This window comes from Gopherus evgoodei, chromosome 17 (genome assembly GCF_007399415.2).
Source record: "Gopherus evgoodei ecotype Sinaloan lineage chromosome 17, rGopEvg1_v1.p, whole genome shotgun sequence".
Taxonomy (NCBI): domain Eukaryota; kingdom Metazoa; phylum Chordata; order Testudines; family Testudinidae; genus Gopherus; species Gopherus evgoodei.
The window spans coordinates 879005-898221 of record NC_044338.1 but is presented as its reverse complement, the minus strand read 5'-3'; the positions used below and the strand labels follow the sequence as shown (position 1 = coordinate 898221).

General features: G+C 60.2%; 3 protein-coding genes across 3 annotated transcripts in view; 2 read left to right on the top strand and 1 right to left on the bottom strand.

Annotated features, from left to right (window-relative positions):
- Positions 1-312, bottom strand: part of DPH1 (diphthamide biosynthesis 1) — a 60050-nt gene extending 59738 nt beyond the window's left edge. The window contains exon 1 of the mRNA XM_030536274.1: positions 232-312. Within this exon, the coding sequence (XP_030392134.1) occupies positions 232-283 (52 nt within the window). The 5' untranslated portion in view covers positions 284-312. The remainder of the gene's footprint in view (positions 1-231) is intronic.
- The window catches only part of LOC115636335 (protein ABHD15-like), a 575307-nt gene that overhangs the window by 340855 nt on the left and 215235 nt on the right, over positions 1-19217 (top strand). The gene's annotated exons all lie outside the window — the stretch shown is intronic.
- RTN4RL1 (reticulon 4 receptor like 1) overlaps positions 16707-19217 on the top strand; it is an 80432-nt gene continuing 77921 nt past the window's right edge. Inside the window, exon 1 of the mRNA XM_030536271.1 lies at positions 16707-16784. Coding sequence (XP_030392131.1) covers positions 16772-16784 — 13 coding nt within the window. The 5' untranslated portion in view covers positions 16707-16771. The remainder of the gene's footprint in view (positions 16785-19217) is intronic.

Sequence of the window (19217 nt, the reverse complement as noted above, 5' to 3'; positions counted from 1 at the left end):
GCTGACAGACAAGCACGTCCCCGCCCTGCAGAGAGCCACGGGGGGCGGCAAAGGCCCCGGATCCCGTTCCCCTGGCGGGGGTCGGGGAGCGGACCCGGGGCCTTTGCTCTCCAGGCCGGTCGCCAGCCAGGGGGATACGGGCCAGGTCAGGCTGGGGCCGGGCTGGAACGGCCCCGTCCCCTGAGCCGGCAGCGGGCGGGGTCCCTCGCGCCCCACACACCAGAGTCCCACCTGGCGCCCAAGCCGGGGGCTCACTCCGCGCCAGCTGCTCCCGCGCCGCCATCGCAAACAAACCCACGTGGAGGCCGGAAAGGCAGCGCCAGTAGAGCCACGTGCGAGCCACCAGATCCTAGACAGGAGCAGTCACCGACCGAGCAATCGAGCCTGCCCCTGGCTTTTCCCATTCCACCGGAGGGAGAGCTCTGCTCCTGCGCCGCAACAGAGTGGGGGGCTTGGACAGCGCCGAGCGCCCTGCATAGCACCCCCCTGCCCCTGCCCCCTGGAGTCCCCGCATAACACCGCCCCTGCTCCTGCTCCTGCCCCTGCCCCCTGGAGTCCCTGCATAACACCCCCCTGCATAGCACCCCCCCGCTCCTACCCCCTGGAGTCCCTACATAACACCCCCCCGTTCCTGCCCCCAGGGTGCCCCCAGTATAACACCCCCCCTGCTCCTGACTCCAGAGTGCTCCCTGCATAACGTCACCCCTGCTCCTGCCCCCTAGAGTCCCTTTGGCTTCTCTAGACGGTTTTTAACTTTCTCTTTATCCAACAGATAGTCCCAACAATCGTAACAAACCAAACTGTATTATTAAAATAAGACAAATGAGGGAATCAACACACTCCATGTTTCCTTGAAGTTAGACTGAGAAACAAGCTTCCCACCAGTGTGAGAAAGATGTCTCCCTTTGCACCCTTCTGAGAACCTTTTCTAGCTTTTCAGTGGAGTGGTGCATGGTGACCATCATAGTTTTACCTTGTGCCTCCACCTGTTAAGGTGCTGTCTGAGACTCGGGCGCGCTATTAACTGGTTTACCACAGACGTATTTACCCCCAGAACGATGGGATTCACCTTCATATAACATGTAGGCAACATGAACAGCGTGCACAGAAATATTTTTAAACACAAAGTCAAGGTCACACCCCACATTGACCTGGGAATGACAACTGGCATTAGAGAAGGAATGGGTACACCAGCTTCCAACACATACGCATAAACAATGGCTGAGCTATTATGACTACTTGGCTAGAGACTAGTGACGTTCCTTGGTCCATATCTACACAGATACGTGGACCCTCAATAAAACCTGTGGTACACGTATAGCCAATACCCAATTCCCAGTTGCAGGAATTTAGGTTGACACTATTATATCCTGCATCATCTCTCTGCACCCATTTAGTACTATTGGTACTAAGGGCTACACCCAGCTTTCACTGGCATTGAGTATAGTTAGTATCTATGTGGTGGTTATGTGGGTTTCCAGGTCATGCAAAATTGACAGCCTTCCACCCTGCCTGGTGGACTGCTTCAAAAGAACTAACATTTCTTAGCAGTAGTTGCTTCAGTTCTGAAGGGATGATTCCATTGAATCCATCCTTGAGAATGCTGCTAGCTGTATTGAACAGCCAGGATTGGGCTTGAGCACAAGTTAAAGCCCATGAGAGGTTGCCCTGTAACACCCCCACAAAACCATTTTGGTAGGGTCTTAACAACTTCATATTCCAGACTGTTCAAGAGCTTTAATGAGGAGGTCACTGGCTGGCTCAGTGAGGCCACCTCATGCCCCATACTACTGATTTTTCCAGCCAGAATACCGCATCAATCCAATTTAAAATACCTGGACTGGTACCAACTCCTCCTAACACCTTTGCCACTGCATCCCTTTGGACCCTATTTGGCTTGGGCAAGATGCTTTTCACTGAAGCTTTCCATCCAAGATCAGTGTTTGGACCTACGGTGCACACTTGGGGTCCATGCTGCTTACTGCCACCTCCAAGGCACAGTGATCTTCTTTAGAGAACAGACTGGCTGGAATGATCTTGTCCTAGCACTGGACTTATATTGCTTATATCAGGCTCCAGACCACTGCCACTTGTCTGACCTCTCTGGCTCCAATTACAACCCATCTGCCTGTGTCATGTATGTTGACATTCATACTGCTGATACCATAACAGTTGCACATTTTACATCTACTACATTACAGAAACTAATTACTAAATGAATTAAACATGTCCTTGGTGTTATTGTAACAATCCAGACTTCTGCTATACACACATTAAAGGAAGTAAGTATCTTTATGTTTAAAGCTTTTCCACAAATTGCACTTGCCTTTACTTTAAACACTCTCATCTTTAATACAAGGGAATATTTGAATTGATGCTGACACATCTAGATTCACCTCACACTCTTCACACCTCTGAACAATTGCCCAAGTGGTCATCATTAAACTCCCAGTTGCAACCCTTTTCCCATTTGTGAACCAAGCTTCTCTGGTCAGCGTTTTTGTCAGCTTTTACAAAAGGGGAGTCGCACTCATAAGTTTGCTGTGTTAAAGGGGTCACCAGTACAAAAGTTTGAGAACCACGGCTGTACCCCACATGAGGAAATGTCTCAATGGTGGCTTTGGCAGAGGCCAACAGCACTTATATGGTAATAGCTGACAAAAACGGTGACAAAGATCCCTCATTTCTTCTCCTATGAAGTGGGGGCCTTGATCGGAGTCGATCTCATCGGGCAATCCAAACCTTGAGAAAGTTTGTTCGAGAAATCTCTTGTGGTATTGGTGGTTGTATTATTCTTAGCAGGATGCACTTCTATCCAGTTGGAGAATGAACCCACGACCACTAGGCAGTGTTTATTGCCATTCCCAGTGATCCTATAAAATCTGTAGTCAGGACCATGGGCCCAGTATTTTTTGATGGCATATTGGACCCTTATCGATGTTATGATCTGAATTACTCTCTGCGCAATTCAAGCACTTCTGCAGGTGCTTCTCCACGTCTCTGGTTAAACTGGGCCACCAAATCCACAGTCAGTCTGCTCACCATCTCTTCTAAGCCCAAATGGCCTTGACTGTGAGATAATGCAATGAGTTCTTTCCTTACGCATACGGGAACTATTAAAACTGGGTTTATGTTGTTTAGGTCTTTTCTTAAAGCCAGGGTTAGTTCATCTTTGTTCTGAAAGATGCTGTAATTTTGATGCTCTTCCTTGACTAAGAGATCTTGCAACTCTTTATCCTGTTTCTGCAGTGTAACAGTGTCCTTTTGACCTTCTATTTCAGGTTTTTTTCCTGAATTTGATATGCCCTTAGATCGGATTTGGTCCACAGTTGCCCTATACCTTGCAGTGCAGCCTGTTTAGCAAGTCTGTTGACCTTCTTCTTTAATTTCGATACTTCAGCTTGATCTTTCTTACGGCCTTTCTCCTAGAACAGGTAAGTATCCCCCTTGCTGGTTGTTACTCATTGCCATGCATGCTTCAGGTATTTGGCATGTGCTATTGGCTTCCCATCTGCTGAAGTCATATCCCTAGGTGACCCAAATGCGCATCTATTTGGTAAGTGCCTTGACCACAGGGTGACCAGATGTCCCAATTTTATAGGAACAGTCCTGATATTTGGGGCTTTTTCTTGTATAAGCTCCTATTCCCCCCACCTCGTCCCGATCTTTCACACTTGCTGTCTGGTCACCCTACTTGACCACCCAGTCAGAGTGTGAACAAATAAACAAGCTTCTGAGGCAGCTGCATCGAGCATGGCTCGGCAGCCACCACTTCTGCAAAGGGCACTCGTGGTCTTCCCTGTGTTAATAACACATAAGGGATGGTGACAGATGTGGTATTTTGCTGACTTCAATATTTTTGTTCAGTAAATGTAGGGTCCACCCTGCCAACCCGAGGTTGGATTCCCTTCCATCATTAATCTGTCTGGACAGAACATACACCTGCAAAGTATGTGTTGTCATGAGAATCACTGGTGACATGCCTATCAAGTATTCCCAGTGGTGCATGGCCCAGATCAGTGCCAGTACCTCACACTCACAAGGGGAATACCTTTGCTCGATGTCACTCAGTGTTTTTGCCACTGGTTTGGGTCCATTCCCATTATCTTGAAGAAACACAGCACTTAATCCTTTCAGTCCTGGCTAACTGTAGCTGGAATGGTTTGTCCCACCTGGGATAAGCAAGTGCTGGTGCTTAGTTAGAGCCTGATTAAGTTTGTTGAAGGACTCCATGTGTTTTTCATTCATCACTCTTGTCCTTTTCGCAGCAGTTGGTAGAGTGGGCGGGCGATCTTTGAGTAGTTCTCCACTAAATCCCGGGAGAAAGCCCATGAGTCCAAGAAAGGATCTCAGAGCCGAGATATCTTGTGGGGCAGGGAGCTTACATATAAGCTGTATGCGTTGGACATCAGGTCTTCTACCCTCTACTCCAAGTTCCACTCCTCAGTAAGTCACTTTTTGTGAGGCCTTTATAGGCTTTATAAGAAATCCTATTGTCTTTACTTTTTCCGGGACTACATTTAACAGTTTTAGAATTTCTTCCATGGTTGATGTCACAGTAAGGATGTCATCAACGTAGCTAATTATTTTATGCTTCTCTGGAATGGTGTTCCACATTCTTGTGACACTTGTGGCAGATGAAGGGTGCATCGTAGAACCCTTGGGAAGCACAGATAAAGTATACTGATTATTAGCAAAGGTGAATGTGAACTTGTACCATGATTCGGGGTGAAGTGGGATAGAGAAGGCAGCGTTCAGTACCACTGTGCTCCTGCTGAGGTTGCTAAATACCAGGACATCATGGCAACAACCACTGGAGTGAGCCTAGGAGTTACTTGTTTGAGCAGTCGATAATCCACAGTTAATCGGCAAGTGTCCATAGGTGTGAACCTCTTGGTGGGGCAGCGCAGCCTAACGGCCACAGTCAATTTGCCCCAGTGAGACAGGGCCAAAAGGCCTAGCGGCCAGAGTCAATAGATTCGCCCCTCTTGGGGGGACAGTAAGGCATAGTGGCCACAGTCAGTAAACTCATAGACTCATAGATTTATAGACTCTAGGACTGGAAGGGACCTCGAGAGGTCATCGAGTCCAGTCCCCTGCCCTCATGGCAGGACCAAATACTGTCTAAACCATCCCTAATAGACATTTATCTAACCTACTCTTAAATATCTCCAGCTATGGAGATTCCACAACTTCCCTAGGCAATCTATTCCAGTGTTTAACTACCCTGACAGTTAGGAACTTTTTCCTAATGTCCAACCTAAATCTCCCTTGCTGCAGTTTAAGCCCATTGCTTCTTGTTCTATCATTGGAGGCTAAGGTGAACAAGTTTTCTCCCTCCTCCTGATGACACCCTTTTAGATACCTGAAAACTGATATCAGGTCCCTTCTCAGTCTTCTCTTTTCCAAACTAAATAAACCCAATTCCTTCAGCCTTCCTTCATAGGTCATGTTCTCAAGACCTTTAATCATTCTTGTTGCTCTTCTCTGGACCCTCTCCAATTTCTCCACATCTTTCTTGAAATGCGGTGCCCAGAACTGGACACAATACTCCAGTTGAGGCCTAACCAGCACAGAGTAAAGCGGAAGAATGACTTCTCGTGTCTTGTTTACAACACACCTGTTAATGCATCCCAGAATACACACCTGTTAATGCATCCCAAGTTGCCCTTGTTGGCAGGGCAGGAAGGCCTAGTGGCCAGGGTCAGTCAGGATAGGGGCCACCATGCACAAGAAAGGGGATGGCAGCCCAGATAGGAGAGTCAGGGCCCTCCCTCTGCACTGGACCCCAGCCCAGGGCCCTGGTCGTGGCAGGGGCGTGTGCCACTTAGTCAGCAGGAGAGGGGGCGGTTCCGACCAAAACACTGACTCAAATTTCCAGTTCACAAACTGGGCCCCTATCAAATGCTCCTAGACTGCTTCCTACTATAGTTCCCACTGTTACAGTCTGAGCATCTGTTATCTTTGGGTTCTCTGGTCTATGCTGTCCCTGGGGACTCCAGACTCAGCAAGGTCCCTGTAGGTACTTTGGCATCTGCCTGGGTTACAGCGACTCCAGCTCTCATAGTTTTGGGCTTCGACTGCTACTTGGATGGAGCCAGCAGGTGTGTGGGCAGGCGTGCGGGCGTCCTCCCTGGTGGGCAGCCCCCAAGTGAGCTTAGATGCTCCCTTTAATACCGGTGCACCTGGAGCAGGCCCAGTAGAGTGAAGGGGGCATGGTTTCCTCAGCCCTCAGTGTAAGGTTTACCCTTCCCCATCCAGTGCGGGGCGAGTGCACCCCATCACACTCCCCTCACGTGCCCCCTGCCCATTGCTCCCCCTGGCTGCCTCCTCTCTCCACTGACCTGGCCTCCTCTACAGAAGCTGAAAGAGTAATAGAAGGAGCTAGAAGCCTCAGGGACAGCACTGGCACCCTGTACCCCTCCAGAGACTTCTGAAGCCGCAGGTTACCCTGGCTTCCCTAGTGTAGCGTGCCCAAGCCTTTGCTACTAGCACTTCCTGGGACTCCAGAAACTTGGTAGCAAACGTGGCCAATGCTTTGCTGGCGGTGTAGTCAGGCAAGTGGTTTTATAACGGTGCTAGGCCCCGTCTGGGCTGCATAGGTGTCTCCCCACTCTCTGAGGGGACGTGTGTCCATAAGGCCAAAGGAACCATTAACAGGGATGGCAATGACAACACCTTCAGAGGGTCTGGTTCTCAAGGCCCTGCTCAGAGATCTGTCTCCAATGATCACTGGCTTAGCTGTTTGACAGAGAAACGATCCTGCTGTACGCTTGGTACCATGTGTTGACAGAGAGGGTTCTTTGCCCATAGGTGTAATAATTCCAACAGCCCCTCTCCTGCATGCTCCGTCCCGGAGTGGGCCTCCCATCGCCGCAAAAAACAATGTCTGTTCTAGAGGCTCCCTCACAGTGAATGGTTTCCCCTTTGCCAATCCCCTCTCCAAGGCTGGGCCACATGGCAGGTTACCTGCAAGGGACCACCGCTAATGGGTGACTGAAAGTCCCCCCTGACCTGCCAGTTCCCTAGCACCCAAAGATGGGGTGTAATGGGTGACCAAATACTGCCTGAAGGGGCCCCCTTCCTTACATGGGGCTGCAGCTGTCCTTCACCACACACGACTCTCTTCATACGTGCCCTCGGGTCCCAATCCCAAAGCATGTGCCAGGACCTACTTGCTCTCAGGGATCTTTGTGATTTCAAAACAAGTTATGAAAGTGCATAGACAAGGCTGCTTCTCCACAGCACTAAACGTCCTCATGGCCTGTCCTCAGTCCCAGCCCTGTCTGAAGGGAAAGCAGCTCCTCCATGACTGCCCTGGCTGGAGCAGAGAAATGCTGGGCACATTGTCGTTGCGTGGCATGTCACACCAGTTGGACAGATTAACTTCCTGCAGTCACCAGAACCCAGAGTAACCTGTCTCATATCCTCCTGCTAATTAGAGCCCTAGAGAAAGGTGGACCTGCGGAAGCAATTCATATGGCCCTACACAACTAACCCTTTCCCTCAAAGCCCGGATGGAAGCCTGACATCCCCCGAGCAATGTGCCGTACCCCCTCTCAGCTGCGCGCCACACAGCTCTGCTGGAACAAGCTGTCTGGGAATGGTCTGATCTCGAAATCCCTGGATCAAGCACTCTGGGGCAAAGGACCAAAAACCCTATCAAGGAGGGTTTCAGGACCAGCTCTGGCCATTGCCGCAGCTGCAGCACCCCAAGCCCTTCTCTCTCATCCTCTCTCTTTCCTCCCCCCGCTCCCTACCCCTTAGGAGGCTGCTGTTTTGACACAGTGCACTGACAGGCATTCAACTCTCTCTGTCTGTCAGGCTCAGGATGAGGTCCACATGCTCAGCAGGAGCCCTCCCTGTCTGATAAAACCAGGCAGGTGTCAGGATCCTTCAGACATGGGACCCTGATCCACACTGGCTGGATTCAGTTAATCCAGCTATGTCTGTGACATCAGCATCCAGCTGTAACCTCACAAATGGGACTGTGCTCCAGGGAGGGACAAGGGCAGGAAGAAGGGGCTCCCTGGAGACTTACTTCACCACAACCCTGGGATGCAATGTCACTGAGCGAATCAGGCAGCAGGAAGAGTTTGGCTGGAAAAGAGAACAATTTACCTACAGAACTCCGCTGGCAGTGATGGGGCAGGAGAGGGAGAAAACACAGACCCACTGGGCAGGAGCTTTGGGGATTGATCAGGGTTTGCTGAAGTGCATCAGGGCCTCAGTCACATTCCCTACCTGGCTAGTGCTCAGGGCTCTGCTCCCTAGCCCGACTGTTATCTCTAAGGCACCCCTCACGTTAGTCTTGGAGCACCGGGGACAGGAATTACAGTTCTCATAAAGGGGCCCCAGTGGGCTCTGCTTTTTGCCTCTCTTAAGTCCAGAGGCTCCACTCTCCTGCAAATCATCATGTCAGGGGGTGCCTTATCCTACGTGCTGGGCCCGCAGTGCACTCTGAGGACACTCAGGCTCAGCTTCCTCTCCCCTGCCTGGTCACTGCACAGGTGAAGGGCCTTCTCTGGCTCTCAGCCTGGGCACTGGAGCTTCGCTGCCCCAGAGGAGTGGAGCTGTCCCAGGAGATCTCCCTGCTGGAGCCCCGCAGGCCTGGAGCCTCTTGCTGGCGTCACACACTGACACACTTGCTGCTGCATTTGGACTTCTCTGACATTTGATTACAAGCTAATTAAATTAGACCTTCCCTTCCCTACACCGGTTGAGTGACAGCTGCACCACACACTCCCTTCCCTCTGCACTCTGTCTTACTCAGCTCTTGAGTAATCAGTGCCTGCTCACTCTGGACAGACTTTGTCCAGTCGTGGGCTCATCTCGCACTCCCATTTCACACCATCCCACCAACGTGCCCAGTCCCCTCCTTCTCCCAGGGCTGCGGAGGGGTTTCCATTTCAGGCGAGTACAGTCACTGGGCTGCCCCATCTCTGGAAGTATTACCAGTGTGTGGGGACCGAACAGTAACCACACGCGTGCTGTTCCCACTGCAGACTCAGAGAAAGGTGGGGCTGGAAGGAACCATCTAGTGCAGCCGTTGTGCTGAGGCAGAACCAAGTAACCCTAGACTGACCCTGGGCCGTGTTTGTCCAACCTGTTCTGAAACACCCCCCCCGGATGAGAATTCCACAGCCTCCCTCCATACCCCGGGCCAGAGCTCAGTTCCCCTTAGAGTTACAAGTGCTTCCTCAGATCTAACCTAAATCTCCCATGCTGCAGATTAAGCCCATTACTTCCTGTCCTGCCTTCACTGGCCATGGAGAACAATTGAGCACAGTGCTCTTTAAAACAGCCCTTCACATATTTGACGACTGTTTTCAGGCTCTGGCTTCTTTTCTCAAAACTAAACTGCTCAGCTGTCTCAAGCTTTCCTCACAGGTCAGGTTTGCTACATGCTGGATCATTTATTGCTCTTGTTTGGACTCTTTCCAGTTTGTCCACAATCAAAGCTGTATAGAAGGCAAATCACCCCAACTAGTGGGCCAAAAGCTCTCTTAGCTTTTGGGTTGACAGAGACTTTATGAAGCTCCCAAACTCTAATCCGCTGACCCTGGCTCCCCACAGTTCTCCACAGCAGGCCCTTGGTGGAGAGAATGATTAGTGCCTTACATCTTCCAACCTGAGGCCCAAATCTGTCTTTCATTCTTTGGTGTCTGTGCACTCAGACATCTCCTGGGAGGCCTGTGTCTGCATCCCATTGGGGCTGTGGGGGGATTCCCAGCTGCAAACAGAGAGAGGCTCTGCCATGCTCTCCACTCTCTTGGCTTCAGACTGAACTTGCTCCAATACTCAAGTGCAAAAATGCCTCTGTAAGAACTGGCTGACTTGCAAGGTGGAAGAGGCTGGCTGGAATGTGCCCTGTGTTCTCACTGATCACACCCCAGACTGCTAACTCTCACATCTAATTAGAAAGTAGTGTGGAGAAAAGGAGAGGGGGAGACAGAGCAGCGGGGAATGGGCTAAGAGAGGAAAAGAGAACAAGGGATGAGAGAAAGGGATAGCAAAGGAGACGGGGAAGGGTGGCACAGAGAGATCTACCCAGGTGACACTCCCATGCGCCTTTCCCTGCAGACATGCAGACTGCAGCCTGGCTCCCAGCTGGATCCAGGGAGCAGCAGGGGCAGGTGACACTGGGCCCAGGCGATGCACAGTGACAGGGATGCAGGGAGGGCGCAGCAGATGCAGGCACTGCCAGGCGGATTCCTAGCTTAGTGCTTAGCTGCTGCATGGCCTCACATGGTGCAGGCTCGGGCCCTCCTCCTTGGGCAGTCTTCCCTGCAGCCATGGGGAGGAAATGCCAGGTTCTGCGGGGCGCTCGGGGTGTTCGGCCCCATCCGCAGCTCTGGTTTTCCTGAAGGGTCCAGATCACCTGCCCAAGGGCTTCCCTTCTCTGCCCCCCAGTCTGTCTCTGCTGCCCCAGCCCCACGTCCCGCACTGAGGCTGTTTGAAAGGGGCCTGGCTCGTGCCTTGGAGCAGCCCCGCCCCAGGCTCCCAGCGCCCTGGGCAGCACTTGCGGCCGGTCCCGGGCGCGGGGGACACGCGGCGCTGGGGCTCCAGGCACCGGGCTGCAGACAGGCCTGGTGCGCCCGGCTCCCCCGGGACGGGACGGGGCGGGAGCGGCGCGCGCCAGCGCATCCTGCGTGCCGGGGGAGTTGGCTCCTTGCGTTGCCATAGCAATGGGGAGAGGGTCTTGCCTGGCACGTTGTCATGGTTATAGCAGCTGTCAGTCAGCGCGAGGAGAGCCCGGGCAGCCCCCTCCCCATCCTGCAGCCCCTGGCCTGGCGCGCAGCCGGGACTCGTGTCTCCCGGCCCGGCCCGGGGCTGCGTTCCCCTGGGCCGAAGCTCCCCGGTAGGGAGGCAGAGGCTCAGCCCAGGGCACCGAGAGGCAGGTGCTGCCCCCATCGGGCAAGTGGATGCAGAGCCACCCCGAGCCCTCGTGTGGCCAGAGCTCCCGGGGCAGAGACCGAGGCAGGGGCCGGGTGCGACCCCCACCCCCGGGGCAGTGTCCGAGGCGGGTCAGAGTCCGATCCCCACCCGGGACAGAGCCCGAGGCAGGGGCCGGGTGCGACCCCCACCCCCGGGGCAGTGTCCGAGGCGGGGCAGGGGGCAGAGCCCCAGGCAGGGTCCGATCCCCCCAGGGCAGGGTCCGAGGAGGGGCAGGGGGCAGAGCCCCAGGCAGGGTCCGAGCCCCCCAGGGCAGGGTCCGAGGAGGGGCAGGGGGCAGAGCCCCAGGCAGGGTCCGCTCCCCCCAGGGCAGGGTCCGAGGAGGGGCAGGGGGCAGAGCCCCAGGCAGGGTCCGATCCCCCCAGGGCAGGGTCCGAGGAGGGGCAGGGGGCAGAGCCCCAGGCAGGGTCCGATCCCCCAGGGCAGGGTCCGAGGAGGGGCAGGGGGCAGAGCCCCAGGCAGGGTCCGATCCCCCAGGGCAGGGTCCGAGGAGGGGCAGGGGGCAGAGCCCCAGGCAGGGTCCGATCCCCCAGGGCAGGGTTCGAGGAGGGGCAGGGGGCAGAGCCCTAGGCAGGGTCCGCTCCCCCCAGGGCAGGGTTCGAGGAGGGGCAGGGGGCAGAGCCCCAGGCAGGGTCCGCTCCCCCCAGGGCAGGGTCCGAGGAGGGGCAGGGGGCAGAGCCCCAGGCAGGGTCCGATCCCCCTGGGCAGGGTCCGAGGAGGGGCAGGGGGCAGAGCCCCAGGCAGGGTCCGATCCCCCAGGGCAGGGTCCGAGGAGGGGCAGGGGGCAGAGCCCCAGGCAGGGTCCGATCCCCCAGGGCAGGGTCCGAGGAGGGGCAGGGGGCAGAGCCCCAGGCAGGGTTCGATCCCCCAGGGCAGGGTCCGAGGAGGGGCAGGGGGCAGAGCCCCAGGCAGGGTCCGAGCCCCCAGGGCAGGGTCCGAGGAGGGGCAGGGGGCAGAGCCCCAGGCAGGGTCCGAGGAGGGGCAGGGGGCAGAGCCCCAGGCAGAGCCCCAGGCAGGGTCCGAGCCCCCCAGGGCAGGGTCCGAGGAGGGGCAGGGGGCAGAGCCCCAGGCAGGGTCCGATCCCCCAGGGCAGGGTCCGAGGAGGGGCAGGGGGCAGAGCCCCAGGCAGGGTCCGCTCCCCCCAGGGCAGGGTCCGAGGAGGGGCAGGGGGCAGAGCCCCAGGCAGGGTCCGATCCCCCCAGGGCAGGGTCCGAGGAGGGGCAGGGGGCAGAGCCCCAGGCAGGGTCCGATCCCCCAGGGCAGGGTCCGAGGAGCTGCAGGGGGCAGAGCCCCAGGCAGGGTCCGATCCCCCAGGGCAGGGTCCGAGGAGGGGCAGGGGGCAGAGCCCCAGGCAGGGTTCGATCCCCCAGGGCAGGGTTCGAGGAGGGGCAGGGGGCAGAGCCCCAGGCAGGGTCCGCTCCCCCCAGGGCAGGGTCCGAGGAGGGGCAGGGGGCAGAGCCCCAGGCAGGGTCCGAGCCCCCCAGGGCAGGGTCCGAGGAGGGGCAGGGGGCAGAGCCCCAGGCATGGTCCGATCCCCCAGGGCAGGGTCCGAGGAGGGGCAGAGGGCAGAGCCCCAGGCAGGGTCCGATCCCCCAGGGCAGGGTCCGAGGAGGGGCAGGGGGCAGAGCCCCAGGCAGGGTCCGATCCCCCAGGGCAGGGTCCGAGGAGGGGCAGGGGGCAGAGCCCCAGGCAGGGTCCGATCCCCCAGGGCAGGGTCCGAGGAGGGGCAGGGGGCAGAGCCCCAGGCAGGGTCCGCTCCCCCCAGGGCAGGGTCCGAGGAGGGGCAGGGGGCAGAGCCCCAGGCAGGGTCCGAGGAGGGGCAGGGGGCAGAGCCCCAGGCAGGGTCCGAGCCCCCCAGGGCAGGGTCCGAGGAGGGGTAGGGGGCAGAGCCCCAGGCAGGGTCCGATCCCCCAGGGCAGGGTCCGAGGAGGGGTAGGGGGCAGAGCCCCAGGAAGGGTCCGCTCCCCCCAGGGCAGGGTCCGAGGAGGGGCAGGGGGCAGAGCCCCAGGCAGGGTCCGATCCCCCAGGGCAGGGTCCGAGGAGGGGCAGGGGGCAGAGCCCCAGGCAGGGTCCGAGGAGGGGCAGGGGGCAGAGCCCCAGGCAGGGTCCGCTCCCCCCAGGGCAGGGTCCGAGGAGGGGCAGGGGGCAGAGCCCCAGGCAGGGTCCGCTCCCCCCAGGGCAGGGTCCGAGGAGGGGCAGGGGACAGAGCCCCAGGCAGGGTCCGAGCCCCCCAGGGCAGGGTCCGAGGAGGGGCAGGGGGCAGAGCCCCAGGCAGGGTCCGCTCCCCCCAGGGCAGGGTCCGAGGAGGGGCAGGGGGCAGAGCCCCAGGCAGGGTCCGATCCCCCAGGGCAGGGTCCGAGGAGGGGCAGGGGGCAGAGCCCCAGGCAGGGTCCGATCCCCCAGGGCAGGGTCCGAGGAGGGGCAGGGGGCAGAGCCCCAGGCAGGGTTCGATCCCCCAGGGCAGGGTCCGAGGAGGGGCAGGGGGCAGAGCCCCAGGCAGGGTCCGAGCCCCCAGGGCAGGGTCCGAGGAGAGGCAGGGGGCAGAGCCCCAGGCAGGGTCCGAGGAGGGGCAGGGGGCAGAGCCCCAGGCAGAGCCCCAGGCAGGGTCCGAGCCCCCCAGGGCAGGGTCCGAGGAGGGGTAGGGGGCAGAGCCCCAGGCAGGGTCCGATCCCCCAGGGCAGGGTCCGAGGAGGGGCAGGGGGCAGAGCCCCAGGCAGGGTCCGCTCCCCCCAGGGCAGGGTCCGAGGAGGGGCAGGGGGCAGAGCCCCAGGCAGGGTCCGATCCCCCCAGGGCAGGGTCCGAGGAGGGGCAGGGGGCAGAGCCCCAGGCAGGGTCCGATCCCCCAGGGCAGGGTCCGAGGAGGGGCAGGGGGCAGAGCCCCAGGCAGGGTCCGATCCCCCAGGGCAGGGTCCGAGGAGGGGCAGGGGGCAGAGCCCCAGGCAGGGTCCGATCCCCCAGGGCAGGGTTCGAGGAGGGGCAGGGGGCAGAGCCCCAGGCAGGGTCCGCTCCCCCCAGGGCAGGGTCCGAGGAGGGGCAGGGGGCAGAGCCCCAGGCAGGGTCCGAGCCCCCCAGGGCAGGGTCCGAGGAGGGGCAGGGGGCAGAGCCCCAGGCATGGTCCGATCCCCCAGGGCAGGGTCCGAGGAGGGGCAGAGGGCAGAGCCCCAGGCAGGGTCCGATCCCCCAGGGCAGGGTCCGAGGAGGGGCAGGGGGCAGAGCCCCAGGCAGGGTCCGATCCCCCAGGGCAGGGTCCGAGGAGGGGCAGGGGGCAGAGCCCCAGGCAGGGTCCGATCCCCCAGGGCAGGGTCCGAGGAGGGGTAGGGGGCAGAGCCCCAGGCAGGGTCCGCTCCCCCCAGGGCAGGGTCCGAGGAGGGGCAGGGGGCAGAGCCCCAGGCAGGGTCCGAGCCCCCCAGGGCAGGGTCCGAGGAGGGGCAGGGGGCAGAGCCCCAGGCAGGGTCCGCTCCCCCCAGGGCAGGGTCCGAGGAGGGGCAGGGGGCAGAGCCCCAGGCAGGGTCCGCTCCCCCCAGGGCAGGGTCCGAGGAGGGGTAGGGGGCAGAGCCCCAGGCAGGGTCCGATCCCCCAGGGCAGGGTCCGAGGAGGGGTAGGGGGCAGAGCCCCAGGCAGGGTCCGCTCCCCCCAGGGCAGGGTCCGAGGAGGGGTAGGGGGCAGAGCCCCAGGCAGGGTCCGAGGAGGGGCAGGGGGCAGAGCCCCAGGCAGGGTCCGATCCCCCAGGGCAGGGTCCGAGGAGGGGCAGGGGGCAGAGCCCCAGGCAGGGTCCGATCCCCCAGGGCAGGGTTCGAGGAGGGGCAGGGGGCAGAGCCCCAGGCAGGGTCCGAGCCCCCCAGGGCAGGGTCCGAGGAGGGGCAGGGGGCAGAGCCCCAGGCAGGGTCCGAGCCCCCCAGGGCAGGGTCCGAGGAGGGGCAGGGGGCAGAGCCCCAGGCAGGGTCCGATCCCCCAGGGCAGGGTCCGAGGAGGGGCAGAGGGCAGAGCCCCAGGCAGGGTCCGAACCCCCCAGGGCAGGGTCCGAGGAGGGGCAGGGGGCAGAGCCCCAGGCAGGGTCCGAGCCCCCAGGGCAGGGTCCGAGGAGGGGCAGGGGGCAGAGCCCCAGCCAGGGTCCAATCCCCCCAGGGCAGGGTCCGAGGAGGGGCAGGGGGCAGAGCCCCAGGCAGGGTCCGATCCCCCAGGGCAGGGTCCGAGGAGGGGCAGGGGGCAGAGCCCCAGGCAGGGTCCGATCCCCCAGGGCAGGGTCCGAGGAGGGGCAAGGGGCAGAGCCCCAGGCAGGGTCCGATCCCCCAGGGCAGGGTCCGAGGAGGGGCAGGGGGCAGAGCCCCAGGCAGGGTCCGAGCCCCCAGGGCAGGGTCCGAGGAGGGGCAGGGGGCAGAGCCCCAGGCAGGGTCCGAGCCCCCAGGGCAGGGTCCGAGGAGGGGCAGGGGGCAGAGCCCCAGGCAGGGTCCGAGGAGGGGCAGGGGGCAGAGCCCCAGGCAGAGCCCCAGGCAGGGTCCGAGCCCCCCAGGGCAGGGTCCGAGGAGGGGCAGGCGGCAGAGCCCCAGGCAGGGTCCGATCCCCCAGGGCAGGGTCCGAGGAGGGGCAGGGGGCAGAGCCCCAGGCAGGGTCCGCTCCCCCCAGGGCAGGGTCCGAGGAGGGGCAGGGGGCAGAGCCCCAGGCAGGGTCCGAGCCCCCCAGGGCAGGGTCCGAGGAGGGGTAGGGGGCAGAGCCCCAGGCAGGGTCCGATCCCCCAGGGCAGGGTCCGAGGAGGGGTAGGGGGCAGAGCCCCAGGCAGGGTCCGCTCCCCCCAGGGCAGGGTCCGAGGAGGGGTAGGGGGCAGAGCCCCAGGCAGGGTCCGAGGAGGGGCAGGGGGCAGAGCCCCAGGCAGGGTCCGAGCCCCCCAGGGCAGGGTCCGAGGAGGGGCAGGGGGCAGAGCCCCAGGCAGGGTCCGATCCCCCAGGGCAGGGTCCGAGGAGGGGCAGGGGGCAGAGCCCCAGGCAGGGTCCGAGGAGGGGCAGGGGGCAGAGCCCCAGGCAGGGTCCGATCCCCCAGGGCAGGGTCCGAGGAGGGGTAGGGGGCAGAGCCCCAGGCAGGGTCCGAGGAGGGGCAGGGGGCAGAGCCCCAGGCAGGGTCCGAGCCCCCCAGGGCAGGGTCCGAGGATGGGCAGGGGGCAGAGCCCCAGGCAGGGTCCGATCCCCCAGGGCAGGGTCCGAGGAGGGGCAGGGGGCAGAGCCCCAGGCAGGGGCCGATCCCCCAGGGCAGGGTCCGAGGAGGGGTAGGGGGCAGAGCCCCAGGCAGGGTCCGCTCCCCCCAGGGCAGGGTCCGAGGAGGGGCAGGGGCCGGCCGGGCGGATGTGGGAGCTTGGCAGCGAAGCACTTTCACAAATGTTAGGTGGGTGGCGGGAGCGACTGGAGGGGAGCAGCCGGGCTCGCCCAGCCCAGCCCAGCCCAACCCGCCGCCGCCGCGGGAGGAGCGGGGAGAGGGACCCGGCGCCGCTCAGCCCTTTATGGGCGCAGCCCGAGGGGGTGGGGGGCGGCGGCGGCTCCAGGCAGAGGGGGGCGGCTCCCCCTAAAAGCCGCCGAGGGGAGCGAGCGCCGGTCACAGGGGAGCGAGAGAGGGAGGGAGGGAGGCAGCACCGCGCCGCCGCCCTGCGCGCTCCGCAGCCCGGACTCGGCTCCGCTGCCCGCTCGCGATGCCCCTGCAGGGGCTGCCCCGGGATCCGGCTCGGCGCTCTGGGATTAGCTGCTGCCGCCGCCCGCCAGCCGGCCCCGGGCTCTGATCGGCGCCGCGCCGGGGTTTTCGCCGCCTGCTTCCCAGCTGCACCGGCTCCAAGATGCTCCGCAAAGGTGAGTCCGGGCAGGGGCCGCACCGCTCCGGAGGGGCCGGATCCCGCGCCTGGCGCCTGCCCGCCCGCGGGGCCTCAACTTTGGCACTTGGCTCCGTGTCACCAAACTTAGGAGCCGCGGCGGGGACGCGCCAGGGCTCGGGGCTGCTGTCCAGGGTGCTGCTGCCGGGCGCAGCGCTCGGGGTCCGGCGGCTCCGCAGCCCCGGGGGGTCGGAGCCCCAGGCAGCTGCGCTCCGGGCCGGGGAGCTCGGGGGCGCATCGCCCCAGCCTCAAACTTCAGTGGGGGAAGAGTCGGGCGGGGGTGGGGCTCACGGGACCGAGCGAGGGGCTGGAAACTCGCTGGCTTTGTCTCTGCCCCTTTGTTCCTCGCGGTCTGTGTCCCCGGCGCGCCCCGCGCCCCCGCCCCGCCGAAGCTGCATCTTCTGATCCAAGCCCTCTGGGAGGCCGAGAGCAGAATCAATATTTCACAGCCCCAGACGCGGGGATTATAGGACTTGCCAAGGTAGCTCATTAATTTTCCAAAGGCTGGAGAGTTGGGTCTTTTCTCGTTAACCCCTGAGGTGCCGGGAGCCGGGCTGCGCTCCCTCCCTGCCAGGGCGGGATAGCTCAGTGGTTTGAGCACTGGCCTGCTAAACCCAGGGGTGTGAGTTCAATCGTTGAAGGGGCCATTTAGGGATCTGGGGCAAAAATCTGTCTGGGGATTGGTCCTGCTTTGAGCAGGAGGTTGGAGGAGATACCTCCTGAGGTCCCTTCCAACCCTGACATTCTGTGATTCCCCTTGGGGAGCTGAGGGCTTCTGTGAGCTGCTGATGATGTAATTCCCTGGGTGCTAGGTGAGGCACTCGGCACCTGGACATGGTGCTGCTGGAGCTCTTGCTCTCCAAGAAGGAAAGGGGCACTCCTCTCTAGGAAGGAGTATGGCAGAAAGAGATCTAGGGGTCATAGTGGACCACAAGCTTAATATGAGTCAACAGTGTGATACTGTTGCAAAAAAAGCAAACGTGATTCTGGGATGCATTAACAGGTGTGTTGTAAAGAAGACACGAGAAGTCATTCTTCTGCTTTACTCTGCGCTGGTTAGGCCTCAACTGGAGTATTGTGTCCAGTTCTAGGCACCACATTTCAAGAAAGATGTGGAGAAATTGGAGAGGGTCCAGAGAAGAGCAACAAGAATGATTAAAGGTCTTGAGAACATGACCTATGAAGGAAGGCTGAAGGAATTGGGTTTATTTAGTTTGGAAAAGAGAAGACTGAGAGGGGACATGATAGCAGTTTTCAGGTATCTAAAAGGGTGTCATCAGGAGGAGGGAGAAAACTTGTTCACCTTAGCCTCTAAGGATAGAACAAGAAGCAATGGGCTTAAACTGCAGCAAGGGAGATTTAGGTTGGACATTAGGAAAAAGTTCCTAACTGTCAGGGTAGTTAAACACTGGAATAGATTGCCTAGGGAAGTTGTGGAATCTCCATCTCTGGAGATATTTAAGAGTAGGTTAGATAAATGTCTATCAGGGATGGTCTAGACAGTATTTGGTCCTGCCATGAGGGACTGGACTTGATGACCTCTCGAGGTCCCTTCCAGTCCTAGAGTCTATGAGTCTCCGCACACCCTTGGGCCTCCTCTCTTCCCCACTGGCAGCCAGGGGAGAGGACTCTGGGAGCAGCAGGACTGGCGAGTTGCTTGGCAGAGCTGTGCGGATCCTTGGCACAGGCTGGTTTTTAATTCCTAATGACTGGCCCCAGCGGAGGGCAATAAAAGCACAGGAAGAGAGGGCAGGGGGCGGGACTCTGTTGTAAGAAGGGGGCTTCTGGGACTGGCAGTGAGCTGGGGGAACCTTCCAGCTACTGCTAATGTTTAGTGTTATTCAAGGGAAAAGTCTCAGCTCCCCTCACATATCCCAAAAATCCCCCCACAGCTGCACCCCTCTGTGCCTATGTAATCCTGCAGTTGTCACAACTCTGGGCAGGTGACATCACAACTATTTCCATGGCAACAAACTAGGACATCATAGGGCAAGATTTTTGACATCACTACAAAGGAAGAAGCCAAAGTCTGGATCCTCTCCCTCCTCACACATGCACCAATGCCAGCCACTGGCTATGCAGAAAGTAATGGCTGGGCAGGCTATGTGGCGTGGTAGAGTCCTGGGACAGGCCAAGACTTGGTAGCCAGGAGGCCAGGAGCTGGCCAAAGTCTGCACCAAGCCCTGAGGCTCTGAAGCAGGCCACGGGTGGCCACTGAGGCATCCTGGGGACTTGGGGAGGTTTCCAGGGGCTGTGGCTCCACTCCCTCCTATTGGTCCCCTCTTCTGGAAGTTCTTGGCTGCAGCTGGCCCACACTGAGCAATTGAGCCCTTCCACTAGGCACTCTCGCCTACCCTGTCCGATGCAGGGTGAGTGTGGAAAAGGACTTTGATGTATAGGTTAGATGTGCGCC